The sequence below is a fragment of the Carettochelys insculpta genome, chromosome 6 (genome assembly GCF_033958435.1).
Source record: "Carettochelys insculpta isolate YL-2023 chromosome 6, ASM3395843v1, whole genome shotgun sequence".
Taxonomy (NCBI): Eukaryota; Metazoa; Chordata; order Testudines; family Carettochelyidae; genus Carettochelys; species Carettochelys insculpta.
In genome coordinates this window covers 106022248-106047990 of record NC_134142.1, presented here as the reverse complement: position 1 = coordinate 106047990, position 25743 = coordinate 106022248, and the positions used below count along the sequence as shown (strand labels likewise).

Here is a 25743-nt window from a genome sequence, read left to right as displayed (position 1 = left end):
CCATCTTATGCTTATAGGGGCAGTGGAAAGAGTGCTGGAGCAACTCCGAGGGAAAGGGTTCTACTCAAGATACTTCCTCACAGAGAAAAAGACAGGAGGCTGGAGGCCTATCCTAGATCTTCGAGGCCTCAACCGGTACTTGCGCAAGCAATGCTTTCGGATGATCACAGTCGCCTCTGTACTTACGGCACTGGACGATGGAGATTGGTTCGCAGCCCTCGACTTACAAGACGCGTATTTCCACATAACTATTCACCTGGCTCACAGGCGTTTTCTCCGGTTTATGGTAGGCAAAGAACATTTTCAGTACAAGGTTCTGCCATTCGGCCTCTCCTCGGCCCCCAGAGTCTTCACCAAGACCTTGGCAGTGGTGTCAGCCTACCTGCACAGACAGGGGGTGTTTATATTCCCATATCTGGAGAAAAAAAAAAAAACACGACTGCCTACTGAAAGGGGTCTCGAAGGAGGAGGTACTTCGTATGATATGCATCACAGCAGACACGTTCTCTTCGCTGGGCCTGGTCATCAATCTGGCAAAATCAAAGATAGACCCCGCACAGGACATAGAGTTCATAGGGGCACGTATAAATTCCATCACAGCAAGAGTTTATCTACCAGATGCCCGCTTTCGCGCCATTGGTTCCCTCGTGCAAGTCATCACCTTCAGCCCTACGGTGCCGGTTCTGACGTGCTTACAGCTGCTGGGCCACATGGCAGCAGCAACGTTTGTGGTACAGAACGCCCAATTGCATATGCACAGCATGCAGCACTGGCTGGCGAGCATCTACAAACCGGCAGCACACACCGTCCACAGGGTGGTGTCGCCCACAACAGAGGTGCGCAGATCCCTGCAATGGTGGGTGAACCCCAAGAACATGCTAACAGGGGTGCCCTTTCACCAACCACAAATATCTGTTTTTCTCACTACCGACGCCTCCCACATAGGGTGGGGAGCACACATGGGCTAAAAGGTGACGCAAAGACTGTGGTCCTCCACGGAACAGTCACTGCACATAAATATACTGGAGCTCAGAGCAGTGTTCAATGCCTGCAAACACTTTCGAGACCATATACAAGGCAAGTAGTCGGGATCAGTACAGACAATACCTCCACCATGTTTTATATAAATCGGCAAGGAGGAGCTTGGTCCCGTGCCTTATGTGCGGAAGCAGTCCGATTGTGGAACTGGTGCATCACCAACAATATAACCTTGAAAGCCTCGTATTTACCAGGCGCTCACAATGTGAAGGCAGACCAGCTGAGCAGGCGCTTCGCACTCACACACGAGTGGCAGATCCGTTCCGATCTGCTACGACCGATTTTTCACACATGGGGCTTTCCCCAGATAGACCCGTTTGCCACTCAACACAACAAGAAGTGCCCACAGTACTGCTCCAGGGCAGGACTGGGACGGGGGTCCCTGGGGGATGCATTCGCAATCTCGTGGAGGGGCCCCCTGCTCTATGCCTTTACTCCCACAGTGCTTATCCACAAAGTCTTGCAGAAAGCCAGGAGAGAGAAAGCCCGACTGATCCTAGTAGTCCCAAGGTGGGATTGACAGCAATGGTTCCCCTTACTCCTGCGCATGTTGGACCGTCCACCGATGCCCCTCCCGGTGGCGCTGGATCTGCTCACACAAGCCCAGGGGTCCATAGTGCATCCACACCTCCGAGGCCTGCGACTGTAAGCATGGTTAATCCATGGCTCAGCTCCCTAGAGAGCACATGTACGGAGGGAGTGCAACAAGTCCTAGAAAGTAGCAGGAAGACTTCCACTAGGAAGCCCTATATGCAAAAATGGACTCGATTCACTGCATGGTGTTCTACCAAGCAATTAGCCCCCCTTGCTGCGCCTATACCTGTAATACTAGAGTATTTACTGGACCTCAAGAGAGGTGGACTCTCCCTATCCTCGTTGAAGGTCCACCTTGCCGCTATATCGGCTTTCAGACATGAAGAGGAAGGGTACACGGTGTTTGCCCATCCCATGGTTACCAGGTTCCTCAAAGGGCTGGTAAACATATACCCCCCTCGGAAACCGCTTCCATCTTCGTGGAGCTTGGACCTGGTGCTTAATGCGCTAACGGGACCACCGTTTGAACCCTTAGCCACGGTTTCACTCCGTCTCCTTACGATAAAGACGACCTTCCTTCTTGCAATCACGTCAGCTCACAGGGTGAGCGAGCTTGCAGCAGTTATGGCAACGCCACCCTGCACAGTAATTTGCAAGGAGGCAGTTACCTTACGGCTGCATCCAGCCTTTGTTCCCAAAGTTTCTTCAGAGTTTCATATTAACGAACCTATAGTTTTACCCTCGTTTATCCAAAGCCTCATAACTCCAACAAAGAGGCGCGCCTACACCTCCTGGACATGAGGAGGGCGCTCGCTTTCTGTATAGACAGGACTAAGTCCTTCCAGAAAACGGATAGACTCCTAGTCTCTCTCGCTCCCAAATCAAAAGGAGAAGGTCTCTCTTCGCAGAGACTCTCGAAGCACATCGTATCCTGCATAAAAATGTGCTACAAACTTAGAAAGACTCCTTTACTGGCCCCGCCTAGGGCTCACTCCACTAGGGCGGTGGCGGCATCAACAGCCTTTTTCAAGGGCATTGCGCTAAAAGACGTTTGCAGAGCGGTGACCTGGTCATCCTATGACACCTTCGCCAAGCATTATGCCCTTCACAGGGTATTCCAAGAGGATACCCGTCTCTCGACAGCGGTCCTCTCGGGGACAAGCTGCACATAAACAGATTACCCACCTCCTATCTTGGGTTACTGCTGGGTAGTCACCTATCGTGGAGCACCCACGGGGACACTCGAGGAAGAAAGAGAAGTTACTCACTGTAGTAATGATGGTTCTTCGAGATGTGTCCCCGTGGGTGCTCCACCACCCGCCCATCCTCCCCGCTTCAGATCTCTGTTTAGTATTTTTCAGGAGCATCCGAGGCGGTTGGTCAAGGAACTGGCGGGGACCGGACCGCGCATGCGGCCAAGAGCGTGCAAGGGAGTGGCGCGCACTGGCGCATGCGCGGTCTGGCAGAAACTGCTGGAAAGATCTGACCTGCAGCGCCGGGGCGAGCCCGACACCTATTGTGGAGCACCCACGGGGACACATCTCGAAGAACCATCGTTACTACGGTGAGTAACTTCTCTTTTCCACCAGTTTTACCAGTACTGAAGCCAGGCTCAGCAGATTGTAACTGCCAGGATTACTTCTGGAACCTTTTTTAAAATTGGTGTCATATTTGTTATCTTCCAGTGATTTGATACAGATGCTAATTTAGACGATAGGTTACAGACTATAGTTACTACAATAATTCTGCAAATTCATATTTGAATTCCTTCAGAACTCTTGGGTGAAATCCTATCTCCTAGGCTGTGTCTACACTAGTCCAAAACTTCGAAATGGCCGTGCAAATGGCCATTTCAAAGTTTACTAATGAAGCGCTGAAATACGTATTCAGCGCCTCATTAGAATGCCGCGGCACTTCAAAATTGACACGGCTCACCACCACGCGGCTCATCCAGACGGGGCTCCTTTTGGAAAGGACCCCGGCAACTTCGAAATCCCCTTATTCCTAACAGCAGATAGGAATAAGAGGATTTCGAAGTTGCTGGGGTCCTTTCAAAAAGGAGCCCCGTCTGGACGAGCCGCATCAATTTCGAAGTGCCGCGGCTGCTGGCATTCTAATGAGGCGCTGAATATGTATTTCAGCGCTTCATTAGTAAACTTTGAAGTGGCCATTTGCATGGCCATGTTGAAGTTTTGGCCTAGTGTAGACACAGCCCTAATGGGGTAAAATGCAGAGCTGGAATTAGTGTTATTAAGAATAACACCAAGTTCAACTGAGTTTTTCTTAGACATAACTCAGGGTTAGCCAGTGGAGAATGCTATATAGAATAGCTGCTCTCTGGCTGGTCATCTTCCAGTTTACCATAAGCCCCAAATATACATTATTTGCACATAGGTGCCTGTGCAGCCTTAGGCAGCAGAAGGCAGTAAGCCTTGTAGTTTGCAATAACTTCCCTTATTGATTTTTACCATGTTTAGTTAAATTTTTTGTTTCTTTGCTTCTTTCCGTGCTCTTTGGCAAATGAGACAATACAGCCTGTGAGAGACTAAGAAGGCTGAACTCCCATCTCCTTAACAAAAATAAAACCAGAAAGAGGAGTTTGCTGTGCTGGTAGCCATGAGTACGTGTATAATCTAATGGTGTTTCTTCTTCGAGTGTCCCCGTGGGTGCTCCACAATAGGTGTCGGGCTTGCCCGACGCCGCAGATCGGATCTTCCAAGCAGTTTCTGCCGGACCGCGCATGCGCCGGCGCGCGCCGCTCCCTTGCGCGCTCCTGGCCATGTGCGCAATCTGGTCCCCGCCAGTTCCTCTTAACTGCCGTCGGCTGCAGATGGAATCCGAACTAGGCTAAGGCCAAGTAGCGTATTCAATGACTTTAACTGTTTTTCTTTAAAGTTTTTCAAGTACTTAGGCTACTGCAAGTTAGCCGGTTGTTGTTTTTGCAAAAAAAAAAACAAAACAAAAAAACAAAAGCAACAAACAAACTACAAGCGGGACAGCTTCAATCCAGTCCCAGTAACAAGCGCCGGAGGCCAGGAGCATAGGGCCATCAGCCCTCCTGCTGCGGCAGGCCATCGGAAGGGGAAAACAGCACAGAGAAGGTGCTAAGTACCCGTTTAACAACTGAAAGACTCACCAACAATGTCCTCTTCAGGATTTAAAAAATGTGAGTCCTGCCGAGAGGCGATGCCAGCGTCCGATGGGCACAGTCTATGCATAAGGTGCCTTGGGGAGTCCCATGTTGCACAGGAATGCTCCTTCTGTGCTAAATTAACAGCCAGAGCAAGGAGAGACAGGGAGATGCGGCTTAAAATGCTGCTTTTTGATAAGGCCCTCCAGCCAGACGTGCCGGAGCGGCCGCAGCAGGAGGGACCCTCCGGGGCCCATAAAAGGAAAGCTGCCTCCCTCACCCCATCAGCGCAAAAACGGAGGAAAGCCTCCCCAGCCCGATCCCTGCCGGCAGCAACAGCGAGCGGGACGGGAGGAGTGAGCAGCCCCCAGCCGCAGCAACAGCTGATCGGCGGCGGCACGGAGAGCCACGTGGAAGCGGCTCAGCCTCTGATAATCAGCCAGCCGCCCCGCACCGCAGGCAGGGCGGCGGCTAAACAAGCGCCGGTACCAGCGGCACCGACCCCCGGGGAACCGGCGGTGCAGAGCGCGCAGGCACGCAGCCTGCAGCCACCGAAGGACACCGCACGTGCGGCACCGCCTTCGAGCGTGCCGAGCACGGTGCGGACGGGGCCGGGATCCCCTGTGCGTCAGGGGGCGGAGTTACCTCCTCCAGGGAGGGGGAAGGCTGCACACAAGAGGAGGCATTGCAGCCCCTCTCCCGACAGGGCTGTGGAGTTGCTTTCTCACAGCCCTCCACTTATGTTGCAGACTCCAACCAGAAGGCAGGGGTCCCCCCTAGCCTACCCGGAGCCCCCTTCTCCATTTTTGCAACCAGCCTCACCCTGGCTGGGACCACCTTCACCCTTCCTGGGGTTTGAACCGCTGGACTATTATGCAAAATCGCTCTCTCCAGTGTCTCGACGATCTCCCTCCCCCAGACGCAGAGGGTATGCACCAAGGGAGTGGTCTAGGTCACCTTCCCAAGAACAGTGCCTATACTGCCATGGTCGCCCCTACCACGTGGGGCATAGAAACCATCGGCAATCTACTAGGGAAAGATCCCCACAGACGATCTCGTACCCCCGAGGGCAATTGCGACTGGGGATAGAGACTCAAGCATCTCAGGGGGGACTGGTTATGGAACCCCGAGATTTTCCCTCGCAAACCTCTAGTGAGAGGGTGTACCATCACCAGCAGGAACCGGAAGGGTCCAGAGAGACGTACCCCAGCGGTTCCTCGCTCTCCTCCCCGGACGAGGCTACGGCCCCGGGGGACGTCCATCCTCCGGACGATCTCAAACAGTTTCAAGAGCTGTTTAAGAGGGTGGCCTTCACGCAAGGCATCCAGACAGCAGAGGTGCAAGAGAAACACCATAAGCTCCTCAAAAATTTGAGACCTCCGGCCTCCTCCAGAGTAGCAATACCGCTTGATGAAGCGATCTTAGAGTCCGCCACTACGATATGGCAGACCCCTGCGACTATTCCGCCTGTCCAAAAGAGAGCGGATAAGAAATACTTCGTGCCGGCGAAGGGCATGGAGTTCCTGTTCAGCTACCCACAGCCAAATTCCTTGGTGGTGGAGTCGTCGCAACAAAGATCAAAGACATCTCAATTCAGGACAGGGGGAACAGACAAAGATGCCAAGAAGCTAGAGCTGTTCGGCAGAAAGGTCTACTCCTCCTCCACTTTAACGTTGCGAATGGCAAATTACGCAGCGCACTTAGCGAACCATAATTTCGACAACTATTCCAGGTTAACCTCCCTCATGGACTCGCTTCCAGAGGACAAAAAGCCGGTGCTTAAGGCCTTCCCTTCGACTCACAGAAGCTGTTTGCTGAATCAACTGACTCGGTCCTTCATTCCAGTAAAGATTCAAGAGCCACACTCAGGACCCTGGGGATTTACACGCCTCCATACACAAAGAAAAGGTACTACCCTCAACAAAGACGGTACCAGTACCAGCAACAGCGCCCCCAGTACCACAGGGGTTACGAGCAAGGGCGACATCAACAGCACCAGCAGTACAGAACTCCCAGGCGACGTTCACAACAGAGCCGTGCGTCCTCGGGGCGGGGCCAAAGGCCACAAGTTTGACATACAGATCCAGGGCTGCGCCATCACTACCATTGCACAAGGTCATCCGAAGCGACTATTCCACCATCGCCTCCGACCATTCTACGACCAGTGGCAAAGGATCACCACAGACAAATGGGTGCTGGAGATCATAGCCACGGGGTACGCCATCCCCTTCCAGTCGCTCCCACCGTCATGACCTCCACCCAAGCCCCACCTCCAGGAGGCCTCCCATGTAGCGAGGCTCAGGCAGGAGGTGGACCATCTCATGCTCATAGGGGCAGTGGAAAGAGTGCCGGAGCAACTGCAAGGGAAAGGGTTCTACTCCAGGTACTTCCTCACGGAGAAAAAGACAGGAGGCTGGAGGCCCATCTTAGACCTTCGCGGCCTCAACAGGTACCTGCGCAAGCAACATTTTCAGATGACCACAATCGCCTCCATCCTTACAGCACTGGACGATGGAGACTGGTTCGCAGCCCTCGATTTACAAGACGCGTACTTCCACATAACTATCCATCCGGCTCACCGGCGATTCCTCCGGTTCATGGTAGGCAACGAACACTTCCAATACAAGGTCCTACCGTTTGGCCTCTCCTCGGCCCCCAGAGTCTTCACCAAGACCTTGGCAGTGGTGTCAGCCTACCTGCACAGACAGGGGGTATTTATTTTCCCGTATCTGGACGACTGCCTGCTCAAAGGGGCCTCGAAGTGGGAGGTTCTGCGCATGATACGCGTCACAGCAAACACATTCTCTTCACTCGGCCTGGTTATCAATCTGGCAAAATCAAAAATAGACCCCACACAGGACATAGAGTTCATAGGGGCTCGCATAAACTCGGTTACAGCGAGAGTATATCTACCAGAGGCTCGCTTTCGGGCCATCGGTTCCCTTGTGCAGGTCATCACCTTCAGCCCTACGGTGCCGGTCTTGACGTGCTTGCAGCTGCTGGGCCACATGGCAGCGGCGACGTTCGTAGTACAGAACGCCAGGTTACACATGCGCAGTATGCAGCACTGGCTGGCGAGTGTATACAAACCGGCAGTACACACCATTCACAGGGTGGTGTCGCCCACAGCCGGGGTGCGCAAATCCCTACAATGGTGGGTAAACCCCAGGAACCTGCTAACAGGGGTACCCTTCCACCAGCCGCAAATATTGGTTTTTCTCACTACAGATGCCTCCCTCATAGGGTGGGGAGCGCACATGGGCGAAGAGGTGACTCAAGGACTGCGGTCACCCACGGAACAGTCACTACACATAAATATACTGGAGCTCAGAGCAGTGTTCAACGCCTGCAGACACTTTCGAGACCACATACAAGGCAAAGTCGTCGGGATCAGTACAGACAATACCTCCACCATGTTTTATATAAACAGGCAAGGAGGAGCTCGATCCCGTGCCTTATGCGCGGAAGCAATCCGCTTATGGAACTGGTGCATCGCCAACAATATAATCTTGAAAGCCTCATACTTGCCGGGTGCGCACAATGTGAAGGCAGACCAGCTGAGCAGGCGTTTTGCACTCACACACGAGTGACAGATCCGTCCCGATCTGCTACGGCCGATTTTCCACGCATGGGGTTTTCCCCAAATAGACCTGTTTGCCACTCAGCACAACAAGAAGTGCCCACGATTCTGCTCCAGGGCAGGACTGGGATGGGCATCCCTGGGGGACGCGTTCGCGATCCCGTGGAGGGGCCCCCTGCTTTATGCGTTTCCTCCCACAGTGCTGATCCACAAAGTCTTGCAGAAAGCCAGGAGGGAAAGGGCCCGGATGATCCTGATAGTCCCAGCGTGGGATCGACAACAATGGTTCCCCGTACTCCTGCGCATGTCGGACCGTCCACCGATGCCTCTTCCGGTGGCGCCGGATCTGCTCACGCAAGCCCAGGGGTCCATAGTGCACCCGCACCCCCAAAGCCTGCGACTGCAAGCGTGGTTAATCCATGGCTCAGCTCCCTAGAGAGCACATGCACAGTGGAAGTACAGCAAGTCCTAGAAAGTAGCAGGAGGACTTCCACCAGGAAGACCTACAAGCAAAAATGGACTCGCTTCACGGCTTGGTGTTCTACCAAACAGCTGGCCCCCCTTTTGGTGCCTATTCCTACAATACTAGAGTATTTACTGGACCTCAAGAGAGGAGGACTCTCGCTATCCTCGTTGAAGGTCCACCTTGCCGCCATCTCGGCGTTCGGACATGAGGAGGAAGGGCACACGGTGTTCGCCCACCCTATGGTTACCAGGTTCCTCAAAGGGCTGGTAAACCTGTACCCCCCTCGGAAACCTATTCCACCTTCGTGGAACTTGGACCTGGTGCTTACCACGCTAATGGGACCACCGTTCGAGCCCTTGGCCACGGTTCCCCTCCGCCTCCTTACAATAAAGACGACCTTTCTTCTTGCAATTACATCAGCTCGTAGGGTGAGCGAGCTCGCGGCAGTCATAACAACGCCACCCTGCACTGTTTTTTCCAAGGAGGCGGTAACCATACGGCTGCATCCAGCCTTTGTTCCCAAAGTTTCTTCGGAGTTTCACATTAACGAACCTATTGTTCTACCCTCGTTTTATCCAAAGCCTCATAACTCCAACGAAGAGGCGCGCCTACATCTCCTGGACGTGAGGAGGGCGCTAGCCTTCTACGTAGACAGGACCAAGTCCTTCCGGAAAACGGATAGACTCCTAGTCTCCCTCGCTCCCAAATCGAAAGGAGAAGGTCTCTCCTCGCAGAGAATCTCAAAGCACATTGTATCCTGCATAAAAATGTGTTACGAGCTCAAAAAGACTCCTTTATCGGCCACTCCCAGGGCTCATTCCACTAGGGCGGTGGCGGCATCAACAGCCTTTTTCAAGGGCGTTGCGTTAAAAGACATTTGCAGAGCGGCGACCTGGTCATCCTACGACACCTTCGCCAAACATTACGCCCTTCACAGGGTATTCCAAGAGGATACCCGTCTCTCTGCAGCGGTCCTCTCGGGGACAAGCTGCACATAATGCGATTACCCACCTCCTATCTTGGGTTACTGCTGGGTAGTCACCTATTGTGGAGCACCCACGGGGACACTCGAAGAAGAAAGAGAAGTTACTCACCGTAGTAACGGTGGTTCTTCGAGATGTGTCCCCGTGGGTGCTCCACTACCCGCCCATCCTCCCCGCTTTGGATCTCTGTTAGTGTTTTGCAGGGGCACCCGAGGCGGTTGGTCAAGGAACTGGCGGGGACCGGATCGCGCACATGGCCAGGAGCGCGCAAGGGAGCGGCGCGCGCCGGCGCATGCGCGGTCCGGCAGAGACTGCTTGGAAGATCCGATCTGCGGCGCCGGGCAAGCCCGACACCTATTGTGGAGCACCCACGGGGACACATCTCGAAGAACCACCATTACTACGGTGAGTAACTTCTCTTTCAGTGTGATTTCCTTGACTAATACAGATGGCCTCAGAAGCAAATGTGTTTGCACCTATGGTGCAGTGGGCTCTTTACATTAATAAGCACTGCGTAACAACCATAACTGATAAGAAGGTATTCTGTTCAAAACCAGGTTCCAGTCCACTGAAGAATGCATTGTTCTCAGATGTGTAATCAAACCCAGTTCAAGTTTAGTTGATGAAGTTTAGTTGCTAACCATCAAAAGAAGAGCAGATATTTATAATCAACCTTTGAAAACAGGAGAAAAGCAAATATGAATTTGGGATGAACAGATTTTCCTTCTGTTTCTTATTTCTAAGGTTGGAGATGAGATAGTTCGAATAAATGGATACTCCATCTCTTCATGCACTCATGAGGAAGTAATCAATCTCATCCGCACCAAGAAAACAGTCTCCATAAAAGTAAGACGTAAGTAATATAAAATTCACATGGGTTGCTACAATTCCCACACTGATTAAGAGAATGCCACCTAGCTAATTCATGATCCTCAGGAAGATTTACTTGACATTTTTCTTTTGCAGATGTCGGCATGATACCTGTCAAAAGGTAAACACAACGAGTCCCTTTCATAAATTCATATTGAACATGCAATTTAGGTTGTTCGTTTCCTCTGCATTTGCTCTGCAGTCTCTTATCAACCATTCATATTCCTTCAAAGTTGCAAATGGCCAACTTTACCAGTGACTGAAGTGATACATCTTGGCTAGTTTGACATGAGACTGCCTCATTTGATTCATGAGATTCCTGTTTTAAATAAGCAGGCTTATCTTTCTACATTATCAGTGAAATCATTCTGGAACTCAGACAGATTTCATCACCAAATTCACTTGGCAGAATACTCCAGGGTCCTGGCATCCTTTTAACTTTCAGGGTTTGTTTTTAGAAGCCTTTGTCTAAAGCTAACTGAAGTTTTGAAAACTGTGGTTAGTCTCTGATGACCTCTGTAGAAAATTTGAATTTCATGTGAGAAAATAACAAATGTTTCGATTTATAAAAAAAACACCCTTTAGATTTTTTGGGATAACTGTTGATTCACTGTCCAACTGGCAGAGATTTTTGACTTTCTAAAAATGTTTCCAAAAGCCAATAATTTTTCCAAAAGTTTGTTAAATTACGTAAAGAGTTTTTTTTAACCAGCTTCACTTCCATCTTTACTGGTATAAACTGATGTTCCTTAGACATCTAGATACTTGACTATAAAAACAACATCTTTATCATTAGCACTTATATTTTTGATTAAATGCAAAATAAAAGGCTGGGTTGAGGCCATGTTAAATGTAATCATAATTTTTAAAACATTTTCCTCATCATATTTAACCATTTGGGATTTAGTTTTATTTACTTGTTTATCTTTTAGCTCTCCAGATGAGCCTCTTAAGTGGCAATTTGTGGATCAATTTGTGTCGGATTCTGGGGTAAGACACTGAATATTTTGCCCTCTGGGAACACGTCATGATTTTTAATTTGCTTGGCTTCCTGTACTTACCTTTTAAGTGATTGTATTTATTTTTAATGGTACAAAAACCTGTTCAGTGAAATCTGTATCAAACAACTGTTAATGTCCTGCCACTGTGCTTAAATGTGGCCTTATCCCCCTCATTCTGATGTCATTAGAAGAATCTTCCATTAACTTCAGTGGAAGTTGGATGAGCCTGATAGTTAAAACACATAGTTAAATGGCATTTAGGACGTAACTTGTGGTATTGACCATTAAAATCACAAATTGAATGAACTTTTAAAGGGGCCTGCTTTTTTTTTTTTTTGAAGGCAGATCTTCAACCTTTTTGAAAGTCAGCCCCTTTGGGCACTCAAATTGAACCCTCAGTATCACTAGTTACTCCTCAAAAAAATTGTATGTTTGTATATTTTTTGTTCTGTTGCTCTGGTGATAACCAAGTGGGAAGTAGACTACTGAAGTTTAGCAGAGATATATGAAAATAAACAGTTCTAGAAGCAGTAATACAGAAAATTGTGTGATTTAAAAACATTCTGTTTCTACCAGTGTAAATAAAACAATAACTGCTATGGAGTTTGGTGGTTCAGCAAACCAGTGCTTTATTTTGCAAGAGGTAATTATTTAGTTATTTGACATACCCTGGCCAGATGTTAGGCTATGTCTATATTACAAGATTTTGTTGACAAAATGGCCATTTTTTTGACAAAAGCCATGGAGTGTCCAGGTTACAAAGCACGTTCTGTCGACACTAAGTCGACAGAACACAGCACTTTCGTCAACATCTGTACCCCACTTGTCACAAGGAAGAATGCTGCTGTCAACAGAGGTCTTTTGATAAAATACCGATCTGAATGTTCCAGGGGGCCCGTCTGTTGACAGTAAAGGCCTCCGGGGTGTTGGACAGGTGCCCCAGTGGACACCCAGTCCACAGCAAGCAGCGCTCTATGGTTCTTCCCTCTGGCCATTCTTAAAGCCGCAGAGAGCCCAGGATGTCCCACAGCAGGAAGCTGGGAGCATGCGAGCATCAGAGCTACCACCTGCTGTGTCCTATGCCCTCACAGTTGAATGTGCGCAGTAAGCAGCGATGGCAGAGGCCCCCCAAGACCCCTCTAGGACCTGCAGAGGAACAGCCTGAGGGAACCCAAGACCCATCCCAGAGGTCCAAATGCCATGCCCCCTCCTGGATTTGTGGGCAGAGGAGGAATGTCTGCAGGACCCAAAGGCCCACTGCAGAAATGCAGAGATTTACACCATAATGGCCACTACCCTGGCCAACCAGGGCCACCTCCACCACAACATGGAGCAGGTCTGGGCCAAAGTAAAGGAGCTTCACCAAGGCTATGTCCACGCCCGGGACACTGTCTGAAGCTCCGGGGTAGGACCAGCCACCTGACCCAGTTACTGGGAGCTCCACAGCATCCTCGTGGGGGGGCACATTTCCCCACTGTGCTGCAGCATCGATATGGTGCTCAAGGCCTCCCGCCCACCACAGCAGGAGTCTCTGCAGGAGGAGCCATGCCAGCCACAAGCCACACCAGTGACAGAGCCTGACTTGGAGGCCAGCAGCCCAGTGCTGGTGTTGGACCCAGTCCCTTGCAGCCAGGCCACCTCCCAGGCATTCTCGGAGCTGGGCAACAGTCCCTCCAGTGAGTACCCCACTTGTTAAGACACCTCAGGATATAGAGGGTGGGGGCAAATGGAGGATGCTGCGAGCATCACTTGGCCAGACCCGGCAGGACATCACACTGTGATCCCAGCACATGGAACCACATGCAGTGGGAGTATGCACCGCCTGGATCCAGTAGACAGCCCCCAGCGTGGACGGTTTCCTGCTGCCAGCCCCACAGGAGGCTGGATGACCCATGCCCTGGGGAGGGCCCTCCCAGCACCTGCCACAGCTGGAAGTGGGTTAGCCACAAGGCACATGTTACACTCAAGGCAGGCCCGCACTCTTGGGCACCACAGTGAGCCTCAGGTGTGTGAGTCATCCTGGGAAGGGCCAGGCTGCTTCTAACTCAGCCGTCACCCATGAAGGGACCCCTCTTTAGTCGGCCACCCCCTGCTTGCCTGCTAGCCTGTTGCTTGGGGGTGGGGTGCTGCGGTCAGCCTAGTGCCAGAGGCACTACAGAGCCCCCATGTGGCAGGGCCTGCTGTGCAGGCCACACATGGCTTTGCTCCCAGGACATGCCCATCCCCTGGCCCAAGGGATATGGGTTTCTGCTCATGGTGAAGGGCAGGGGCTTAGGGGCTGTGTTGCATAAATGACTCACCATCTCTCCTCTTTGTGCTGGTTACAGCTGGGCCTGCACCATCCAAGAGCCAAGTCACCCCCACCTCATGACCAGTTGGAGCCCACAGCTGGAGGGGCCATTGGAGGGTGTATGAGGACCTCCAGTGGGACCACAACACTGTCCTGTGGGCCATACAGGGGGCAGTGGAGCACCAGCTTGGGGCCAACATGGAATGCTGGTTGCAGGCCTGGAACCAGCTCATGTCCTGCTTTGATGCCATCACTAGCAATGGGTGGTATGTAGTGGCCCACGGCCCCTGCACCCACTGCCCTGCACCCAGCGGCCCTCCCACAGGGCATCCTGGACCCCCAACTACTCCCATGGGTGATGGTCATGGCTGTCCCTCCCATCCCCCAGGCCTCCCTGCCCACCCAGACCTCCCCATGGTCCTGGCCCCAGACCAGCCCCGATGGGAGCCCTGAACCAATGGCGGGAGGGGATCCTGAGCCTGACACCACTAGGGGTCCCGCTCCCACTCAGGTTCGCAAACACTCACCACCTCCATGTTCTGAATCCCCCACCCACTTTCCCAAGCCCCCTCATTCAAGTTCTGAGGCCCTCACTTCCTGTCCCAAGCCCCGCTTCCCTGTAAATAGTTTTGAATGGCACTGTATTTACACACATTTTCTTTTGTTTTGAGTAAAAGTCGCTTATTTGTTCACCGCACCCATGTCTGTGGTTATTGTGCAGGGGTCAAGGAGGGGTGAAGGGGCAAAGGGAGGAGTCATGGTGGGGACAGAGTAGGGCTGTGGGCCCTAGGCCCCTGGTGGGGGTGCCCTGGGGAGGGTTACTGGGGGCTGTGGGAGAAGCTCTTCCTCAGGGCCCCGTGGATCTGCAGCCCACCCCAAGAGGAAGGTCTCCCACTTCCCCTACACAATGTTGAGCAGAGCACAACAAACCACCACAACCTGGTGGATGTTGTGCTCCCCCACATTCAGGCAGGTGAGCAGGTACCTGAAGTGTGCCTTGAGTCAGCTGAAGGCACGCCCGGCCTGCATCCTGGCCCAGTTGAAGTGGGAATTAAAAAGTTCCCAGCTGGGGTACAGCTGGCTGATGTAGGTTTTCATCAGCCAGGACATGAGGGGGCAGGCAAAATCCCCCACAATTCAGAGTGGCATCTGCATGTCCCGGCTGCCATCTCACAGTGTGGGGTGAATGTGCTCACCTCCAAGCTCAGTGGAAACTTTACTACTGTCTTCAGTAAAGCCAGGATTTCACCTGTTGTCTTTTTCCATATCTTTCTTTTGCTATAGGAGGGAAAAGGCAGTGTGGCTGGGCTTGCTTCATCTGGAGGAAGGGACAATAAAGAGAAGAAAGTCTTCATTAGTTTGATTGGATCAAAGGGCATGGGATGCAGGTGTGTAGATGAGAGTTTCATTTAATATGGTTTGCAAGAAACAGTAACAGTTTGTGGAGTGAGAAAGAAAAAACAGGCTTTGTTTATACCCCCGTATGTGTAGTATCAACAAAATACTCGCACAAACTAAGAGTTTGACAAAGACGTGGGTATACCTTTGCACAATGTGCTATTTAAATATGTATTATTCCAGCATAAACGTCTGCTTGCCAAATTTTGCACCTTTAGTTAGGTGCATCTTTAAGTCACTATAGAAGAACAATTGTTGATCTGTGTTTAACCATGTTCAAAATGGAAAATATGATCAGCTTATTGATTAAGACACCTAGGACATGGTATAGGAACTTTCTTTTCTTTTAGTTAGTTATAAATCAGGAAACAATTATTGTTGTTGACAATTTATGTCCCGAAAGGTAAAATTTCAAAAAGCACCTAAGTGACTTAGGATTTTAAGTCTACATTTCTGAAGCAACTAAATTATTTAGATGTCCAAGGACCAGATTTATTAAAGGGTATTTACACACCTAAAGAAAATGATAGGCACCTAACGGAATTTTCATAGGTGCCTGAGTGCCCACTGATTACCTTGTCCTGATGCACAGGATTGCACTGCTATTCAAATTGGGCCCAGTTGCACCCTCTTCCTGAGTTTCTGAACTAAGACCAGAGAGTCCTGGATTAGAGAGATCAAACCTGTAACAGACATTGGAGGAATGTAGGTGGAAAATATATAGTCATGTTTTTTGGTAATTGTACTTTTTATTGCTTAGAAAAAATCTTTACACTCTTTTTATTTATCTGTTTTTAACTTTATGAAGGTACATGCCTCCTGCCATATGAGCTCTGGGCCAAATTACAAAGGAAATGTAGGTGCCCTAAGATACAGCTACACAGTAATGGAATTTACAAAGGCACAATAACTTACTAGACCTCCCTAAGGTCTATTGACTTTGAATGTGGGTTAGGCACATACCTGAGGCACTTTTGAAATTCCCACGAGGTGCCTGTCTGCATCTAAATACCTTCTGTAAATCTGTCCCTTTATGTCTTATACTAAACTTTATTGAGATAGTCTCTGTCTCTTTGGTTAGCCAGCACTATAAGATAAAATGCCATTTCTATGCAATGTGCATTCTATCTGTGCAAGCTTCAGGATCTCAATGGTTACGCAGACCCTGAACAACTTGAAGTAAATAATTAAGGAAATAAAACTGATTGCAAACTTAGAAAGACAGTGCATCTTCCTGATGCAGGAAAAGCAGCAGTCAACATGATTCGGAAATATCAGCCATATGTGAGCTATGTAATTTTTTTGCTGCAGCTCTAGGATTTTTACCCCAGAAGTATGGAGCAGAAAGGGTTTCCTAAGTGTGAATTCCCTTTTGATTCAGTCCATGGTCCTGAAGAATGGTATTATGTTGTGCGGAGCTGAGTGGTGTACATCTCTTGTGCACCGTGAATGAAGGGGCAAGCAGTTACTCGCTCACTATCATGGTTTATATGGAGCAGCAGCTTAGCTGGCATAGACTGGTAGACTCCATTGACTTCGGTACCAATGGACATCAGTTAAGGATCTGGCCAAAATTATTTTTGTCATAACACTGCTGTCCTCTCAGCTTATGCTGATTAGTGTTGTGCAAAGACATTGTGACAAGTGGAAAAACATTATCGACTATGACAGAATGTGCTTTAGTGATAACATTCAATCCAATGGGTCACATCCTTACCTGATGTAAATTAGCATATTTCTGTTGATGTCAGTGGAGCAACAGTGAGTTACACCAGTGGAGGATGTGGCCCAGTGTGTTTTTCAAAAATCAGTGAGAAATACAGGAAGCAAATGTGAAGAAATACCTAACCATGAAGCAGACTGTAGTTCACCAAGTGTGGTGTCTTCATAGTGGATTATCCTCAATCATTTTGTTTTCTTTGCTTACCTCCAGCATTTCCAGTGGTCCAACACAAAAACCAGGGATTTTTATCAGCAATATTAAACCAGGTTCTCTTTCTGCTGAGGTAGGACTGGAGGTGAGTATGTTGTGCTCCAAGTGAGATGTTATAGGGGAATTCTGTTTCATACAGTGCTTTGGGGTCCATTGGTCAAGCCATTTGATGTGACCTTTTTCAGTGGGGGGCAAAGAGGAGGGGAAGTGTAAGGATGCTCGTAACAAAGATGGAGTCATGCATTATGATTTAATTACTTCTTTCAGATTGGGGATCAGATTGTTGAAGTAAATGGCGTGGATTTTACTCATGTGGACCATAAAGAGGTGGGAAAGATTTTATTTAGCCCCTTTATTGTATTTAAATTAAGGGTCTTATGTATGAAAAATTCCTTGCACTTGTGTAGTTTCTGCCTTACCCTTGTCTCCAAAAACATGTGATGCCACCTAGTTAGGGTTGTTCATATAAATTAAGGTTCGGATTTTCATATGGTCTTAGGGAAGATTTAGCTGCCCAACTCCCACTGACTTTGGCAACTTGAAAATCCCAGCCTTGCTCACTTCTCAACTTCCCTGTGCTTACTGTACAGGTGGGAGGGAAGCAGCTCAATTTCTTTAGCTGATCAAAAAGATCAAGAGATGAGTTGAATACAGTGTACATGTTGAATCTCTGTAGTCTGGGACTGTGGTCCAGCAACATCCATGGTCTGGCATAATTTTAGTTAGCTGGATATCTGCTTATTTTGGATGTGACTGAGTTTCCTGTGGTCTTGTAAAGTTTGTTTATGGCCACCAGTCCTGTCTCTTAGTGTTCTGTGGTGTTACTTTGCTCTAAATTATCCTTAAATGCCTTCTAAGAGACCAGGAAGCAGTGGAAATGCTGGCGATGCTGCTAAGCATAAGTGTGATTTTTATGCATTATCTTCTTATTTCCTTTTACTGATACTGTAAAATTGTATAATAACATGAAGGCTTTGTTATGAAGAGAACTAATAAGTCTAGCTAGACGTAGGCTTATATGGGGTCTATAAGTACAGTCAGACATTATTAAGCATTGCAGTCTTTGTTCCATTTATTCTCCCTAGTGAAATAAAAATAAAGAGATTCACTCACGACAATATGGGCCTCTCATGATTCAGCAAATTCCCTGGCTCAGTACTGGTCAGGTCCTGAGGGTGCCAGAGTAGAGAAGTTCAACCTGTATAAGCACTTTCATGATGAGAAAATATGGGGTACTAGAGGGCTCTTTCATCTGGTGAAGAAAATCATAATAAGAGCCAACAGCTATAAGATAATGCTGGACAAATTTGAGTTAGGAATGAAACCCATTTTTTTAAACAATGGTGGTGATTATCCATTGAAACAAATTCTCTGAGAGAAATGGTAAATTCTCCATCTCCTGATGTCTTCAAATCAAGACTTAGATGCCTTTTCGGATGAAACACTTTAGCCAAACAAGTTATCTGGCTCAATACAGGGGTAACTGGATGAAATTCTATGGCCTTTATGAGGTCAGAATAGATGATCTAATGGTCCCTTCTGACCTTAAAAATCTATGAAACTCTGAGCAGGGAAACTATCCCACTTTTTCTTTCCATTTCTTCTTTCTATGCACAACATTTTTACACTGAAACTTTTTTTTCACTTTGTTTTTGTAGGCTGTGCAAGTGTTGAAAAGCAGTCGAACCCTAACTATCTCTGTTGTAGCAGGAGCTGTAAGTAATGAACCTATGGAAGCAGAAACCATATGAAAAGTTAAATAGACACTGCTGGCAATAATAATACAATAGTCTTTGTTTCACCATAGGTCCACGCTCCCTTTTTGAATTCCTGATCCAAAGCCTATTGAAGTCAGCAGGAATCTTTCCATACGCTTTGATAGGCTTTGGCTCAAATCCCGTAAGAGAAAAATATAGTCCAATTTTACAAGCAAACAATGTAGCTAACATGGAACCCCAAGTTAATAGCCAGACAATTGGTCAAAATCTGCACTCACTTGAACCATTGTAAATCTGCTGAAATCAGGGAGCCTAATGCTGTTCTCAAACCAGTGTAGATTACAAGTTCTTTAAAGTCAGTGGTATAAAACAAGTGCGTGTGACCTCCATTGGCCGCATTTCCTAAACTACTAAAGATGACTTTTGCTCCTGTGGTGCCTTTACACCAGCTTCATTGGTCCAATGAAGGATTCTCTCTTTCTAAGAAATCCTCTGCTGGTGCAGATCTGCAATAATGGCTCCTATGTTACTTCTGCATTTCTAGGGGAAAGAGGATATAATATCCTCCTCACTTTGGTGATCCCTGAGGTTGGGACAGCCCTTATTGGCTGAATAGCCAATGTAAAACAGAGCAAGCCACAGTCTTTTCTATCTAATGCTGAGGACCAAACTAGTGGCTTGACAGCCCCAAGGTATGGGTGGCTGAAAGCCACCTTTGTGCTCACTGCTCCAAAGCTGTGCTGAGATCTGCTTGGATGCAGACAGGAATTGGGCCAATGCATACCTCACCTTCTGCATGGTCGCAAAATTTGCTTTGCATGGCTAGATTTGGCCATGCTAGCAGAGTTTAGAGTAGTTTTTTAACTATGTTTGAGAATTATGCTAAGTATTTTCTAGCAGAATAACACTGGGACTCTGAGCCTGTTCCCATCTGTTTACCAGTAGTAAAAACACTTATTCATTTAAGTGAGTACAGGATTGAGTCTTACACCCAAATGCCTCTCACTCAAGAAAGATGCGTTTTCATAACAGAATTATCATGCTGAAACCTGAAAGGCAATTAGATAGTAGCCAAAATATTTCCCTCCCCCTGCCCCTTAGAAATATTTAGAAGTCCCTGTAGCTCTTCGTGTAACCCAGTCAGGCTCGGGGACGGGTTCTGCCCCCTCCGGGTCAATGAGCGGCCATTACATCTCACTGCAGTCATCTATGGGGAATCAATCTCAGCAGCTGTACTAGTCCCAAAGCTCAGGTCTGTATTCAGGCCAAGCGGACAGTCGGATGGGCCAAGGCTCTCACTTAGGCACGTGGCTGTAGTCGAGAGGCTCAGGCTGGCAGTTGGGCTGAGCACACTATGGGTGCGTCTACACTTGCATTCCTCTTTCCGAAGAGGTATGCAAATGAGGCAAATCGAAAATACAAATGAGGTATAAAGAGGGCCAGTGTAGCATTAAATAAAGGGAAGAAGGATTCTTTCGAAGATGGGGTTTACTTTCAAAAGAGCAGCGTCTACACTCACTTTCTTTCGAAAGAAGCTCTTTTGAAATTAGAATATGCAAATGGGGTATCAAATATGCAAATTTATATCTCATTTACATTTTTGATTTGTCTCATTTGCATACATCTTTCGAAAGAGGAATGTAAGTGTAGACACACCCCATTAGAGAACCCCCCAGCACCCACTCAACACAGGTCAGCAATAGTTCCAAAAGTATAAGTCCCAGGCCTAACTCAGGGTGGGTAGCAAACAGCTGGAGAGGGTTGTGGACCCAGGGCAGGGAACTTGGGGGCTGCAGGGGAGCTGAGGGCAGAGCGGGGCTGCATGGCACTCCATTCCTTGTCCCATCATTGAAGCTGGCCCAGGCCTCTTCTTGCCCCCGCCCCCGAATGTTCCTTCTTGCATCCCTAACGGGCTGATGCCCCACAGAGTGGGGGCTCTGGTTTAAAATCTCTTAGAGTAAATTTTAGGTCTCCATACAATAAAATAGGGATGTAACATGGAGATCAAATGCAGTCTTTCACCCTTGATATTTACTTGTAACCAGTTCTTGCATAGCTCAAATAAATAGGGAGAAAATATCTAGTATAGTATTTGACCACTCATGTTCATGGGCCTACGCATTCAAAACAATAAATCATATTTTTTGGCTGGTGAAATGCCTTTGATAACAGCAGAAAAAAAGTTATTGCTGATATTCTTCATTCCCAGGAGCATTATTATCTTTGCACAGTTAATCAAAAGAACGTTCAACAAATCAAAGTGCCAAGTGAATATGTTTTTCTTGCCATTTGAGGATTTGAAATGTTTGTTCTATTGTTTTCTCAATCTCTCCCTTGATGCAGTTTTGAAGGACAGAGCACATCCGTGAATGATTGTTTGAGGGAGGGCTAAAACAGGATATTTATGAGGGCACAGCCAAAAAATGGCTCGTATAGAAATGAATGGATGTAGCCAAAAATGTCAAAGAGCAGCTGTGTATGGACAGTACCCAACTGAATAAACAGATATGCTTGAAGAAATTCAGGTTTTTGCAAACACAAACAGATGCACATGCTGTTAACGTTTGACCCATAGCATAATCAAACTTCCACTCTCACTTGTCAGAAAAATCACAGAATCTTAGAAATTAGAAATGTCGAAAAGCTATTAAATTAGTCTCCTCATTCCTCTACCAGCATAATCATATAAACAATTAAAATGCAAGCCACTTAGGAGTGGGATAATGCATCGTGCTTTCTGGAGTATAGTTGAGTGAAATCCATCTGGTATGTAAGTACTGTATGAACAGCTGCTTAGCCTTGAGTATTTGTTCAGGCTTTATGCTCTGCTTCATGCCCAGTTATTTTACCTAAATAAGTCTTGTGGAAGCTAAAAAGCTATTTTGATGTACCCTTCTAAACTCCCTAATGTTTTAAGCTCTTGAAATATTTATAAATGACCAGATATGCAAGTCATTTGTAGGAGAACCAAATTCTCCATTGATGGTATCTTAGAGTTTTGTACTCATCACCAGCGCTAATGTATCTGAGCACCTTGCAGATATCTGATTATTTGGCATCGAGAGTGTATCCATTTAAAAGTCAGTACGCTTAGCCCAATGTAAATACACACAAATTATTTACTTGTCCGCAGCATCAGGAAAGTGTACGTGTGTTGTTGTTTTTTAAAATCGCCATGCAAAGACCAGCACTCTCCCCTGGATAACTTTGGAAAGCTGCTTGTTGGAAATAAGAAATGTCATGCATACCAGGGTGGGGGAAGAGGAGGCAATTTTACCTTTATTATCTGTTTGCATTACCCAAAGCAACAAATATTAAATGCAGTGGGTTTTTTGGGAAACTGGTTTTGTAAGTGTATGTATTTAACCATTACATCTACATACACCATAAGTATAGTCTTTTAAAATTAAAATGTTAAAAGTTTTGGTCACCATGAGACCCAAGTGATTTATCTGTATTATGATAGTGCTTTTGGGCCCCCGATAAGATCTGTAGCCATTTGTGGTAGGCATTATATGAACATATACAAAAAAGAATCTTTTCTGCTCCAAAGAGTTTGCAGAGCAAGTGTAAGATGAGATAGTAGGTGGATACGATGGATAGACAGAGGTGTCACAAGGTAACAGTGAGACCAAATAGATCCTTATGAACAGCAGTGTTCACAGGATACTTCTCTGTCATCTCTAGTTCTGAGTTAAAAGCTATAACCAGTTACAGATGTCTGGCTTGCTTTTTGTTCATAGGTTCTATTTCATTTTTCCACATATAGTAGGAAGCACTTAATACTCATTTGAAACCTCAGGCTGTCCAACATTCATGGGGGGAGCCTCATCCAAAGACAGGGGGATTTATACCAGTAACTCACTTTTTTGCCCTATTAAATATAATCGTCCAGAGGCCTTATAAATGTAATTTAACTAAACATTCCAGGCAGGATTCTCAGCAGCAGGCTTTGAGATTTAAGGATCTAGTTATATCCAACGATAATCGACACCAATTGATACTGGGGGTGCTAGGGATCTGTTCTAACTTTTAAGCAATTGACACTAGGTTCTTTATGTAGTAGAACTCTGCTGTGCTACACCTTATCCTTGCCCCAGGCATGCTGTGTTTCCTGCTGCATGCCCTGCCACAGGAGCTATGGTGAATTGTCCTCGGGCTGTTTCTTCTCCAGACCCATCCACTTTTGAGTGTAAAGAAGAATCCAGCTCTCATAAAGAATATGCATTTCTCATTGAAGCAGTCACGGGTCTTAAAAAGTCAAGAGCACATAGGTTCAAGGCAACTGTACCTCTGTTTCCACCTGTGGTCCACCAAAGGTACTCACTTTAAGGTCCCCACTCCTAGCCCTCACCTCTCCTGGGTGGAGACCTATGTCTCTCTTTTCTGGCCAAGATTTTAAGGCTGTACAGCTCCCTGGTTTACAATGCACTATCCCCAGCATGCCAGACTGCCTAAGCAGGCCATTACCTGTGCCTGGATTTCTCTCTGAAGGCTATGACTAGTGTAATTACCAGCTGTGTCAAGTTACCCTACAGTTCTTCCAGAAAAAGCATGTTCATTCTTAAGGGAAAGCATCACAGAGGAGGCATGTTAAAACCAATGCAATTCCTATACGTGAAGTAAAATCTTACTAAGGGTCAACCATCAGACTTGTGGGACAAAATTAGGTCAAATTCTTCTACCCCTTCTACCAGGATTGGGACTGGGGGCTGGACAGAAGGCCCTGCGTCAATTTAAACTCAAGCTACTTATCCAAAATTCCTTTCTTTGCCTATTGGTCTCTGAGAGAATCCAGTTTGAACTACTATATTTGATGCCCCCCACCCCAGCCTACCCCACCTTACTTCAAGAGCTGGTACCTCTCAAGGCGGGGTTACAACAGTGTAACAGCCCACCCACTGTTTCTAGTTGCTGGAAGAGCTTAGTAGCCCTCCCCTATGGAGTAGAATGCAATCATATGTAATCCATTCATTTAAAACTATAAACCCAAAGGCACTGCTTGGGGTTACAATGTCCATCACATCTCCCCTCAGAGAGGTTATGTGTGAGCCCAGTAATACATAATTTTAATACAAGAAGGTTTTTGAAAGACTTTGTAGGAATTTTCCCTATCGATCACAAAGGGCCCTAGCAAACAGCTCCCTGTTGTTTTTAGATTCCATGCGTTTTAATTGAACCATAAATTCAAACAAGAAGAGAACAAAAGAAAACAAACAAGATGATGTGACTAGCCTTGTTCTCCACTCCCACTGGGTCCTTATTCACTCGTACTGATATAATGATACTTGTGCATCCACCCAAGGATAACACCTCTGATGCTGCCTTCACACCACTTGAGTAGCCAGCAATAGAAAACAGGTGTGAAAATGAATGTTTCAGCACTCTTCACGCATGCTCCTATTAGAAAATAAAATGAGTGGTATTGAAGATGGTGCAGAAGGGGACTTTTTCCTAAATGATGCTGAGCACATCTGATTATGTCATGAGCATTCTCTACTCCTGTTGACTTCCGCAGTAACTGAGTGGGCACAGCACTATGAAGGAGGTGCACAGCACCACACAAATTGGGACCTACGTCACTTTTAGACCAGACAGATTGGATCATTGCTATTTGGAAACAGCATTACAGAAGGTGTTGGAAGAGGTGATGTGAGGAAGCAATGAAATGTACATGTCTTGTAGCTGCCTTGGAGGTTGGCTGTTTTTTTTTAGGAGGAATAAATGAACTCTTTTTTTTTTTTATAACAAATGTGTTTTTGTGCTGTGATTGCAGGGGAGAGAGCTGTTTATGACTGAGGCAGAGAGGCAGCGAGAGGCGAGTCTTCGTGAGCAGGAGCGCCAGGAGTTAATGCACCAGAAGCGGCTTGCATTAGAGACAAACAAAATCCTCAAAGAACAGCAGGAGAAGGAGAGACTGTAAGTGGTTCAGATGCAGGGAGATCTGTTTGCTTTTGCTTTCCCTTGAAATGGGCATTGATGGCTGTAAAATAATTTGTGATGCTCTTGGGTAACATTCTCTCTTTTGCTGCTGGGAGGCTGTCCTCCTATTCCCTGTTCTGCTGGGGATGTAGACACTTTGGAACTTCAGCACTAAAATCTTTCTGGACTCATCTCAAGGAATGTGCCCATGACAGACTGACATTATATAGCCATGGGGTAACAAATAAAAGCTATCGGTATTTTGCAGATACCAAACCTGAATCCAAATTTTCCATCTATTATGTAGGGAGAGAACCAGCAGCTGCTGAAGATAGTGGTACAAAGACTCTCTAGCCGCATCTACATGTGCACGCTACTTCGAAGTAGCGGCGCCAACTTCGAAGTAGCGGCGCCAACTTCGAAGTAGCGCCCATCACGGCTACACGTGTTGGGCGCTATTTCGAAGTTAACTTCGACGTTAGGCGGCGAGACATTGAAGTCGCTAACCCCATGAGGGGATGGGAATAGCGCCCTACTTCGATGTTCAATGTCGAAGTAGGGAACGTGTAGATGATCCGCATCCCGCAACATCGAAATAGCGGGGTCCTCCATGGCGGCCATCAGCTGAGGGGTTGAGAGACACTCTCTCTCCAGCCCCTGCGGGGCTCTATGGTCACCGTGTGCAGCAGCCCTTAGCCCAGGGCTTCTGGCTGCTGCTGCTGCAGCTGGGGATCCATGCTGCATGCACGGGGTCTGCAACTAGTTGTTGACTCTGTGGATCTTGTGCTGTTTAGTGCAAGTGTGTCTGGGAGGGGCCCTTTAAGGGAGCGGCTTGCTGTTGAGTCTGCCCTGTGACCCTGTCTGCAGCTGTTCCGGGCAC

The 25743-nt window shown here is 47.6% G+C and overlaps 1 protein-coding gene across 1 annotated transcript in view; it reads left to right on the top strand.

The window, feature by feature from the left end:
- Positions 1-25743, top strand: part of USH1C (USH1 protein network component harmonin) — a 109880-nt gene that overhangs the window by 28467 nt on the left and 55670 nt on the right. The window contains exons 5-12 of the mRNA XM_074999043.1: positions 10476-10584; positions 10698-10722; positions 11534-11591; positions 15177-15280; positions 17224-17308; positions 17491-17550; positions 18882-18938; positions 24718-24860. Of these exons, the coding sequence (XP_074855144.1) occupies positions 10476-10584; positions 10698-10722; positions 11534-11591; positions 15177-15280; positions 17224-17308; positions 17491-17550; positions 18882-18938; positions 24718-24860 (641 nt within the window). The remainder of the gene's footprint in view (positions 1-10475; positions 10585-10697; positions 10723-11533; positions 11592-15176; positions 15281-17223; positions 17309-17490; positions 17551-18881; positions 18939-24717; positions 24861-25743) is intronic.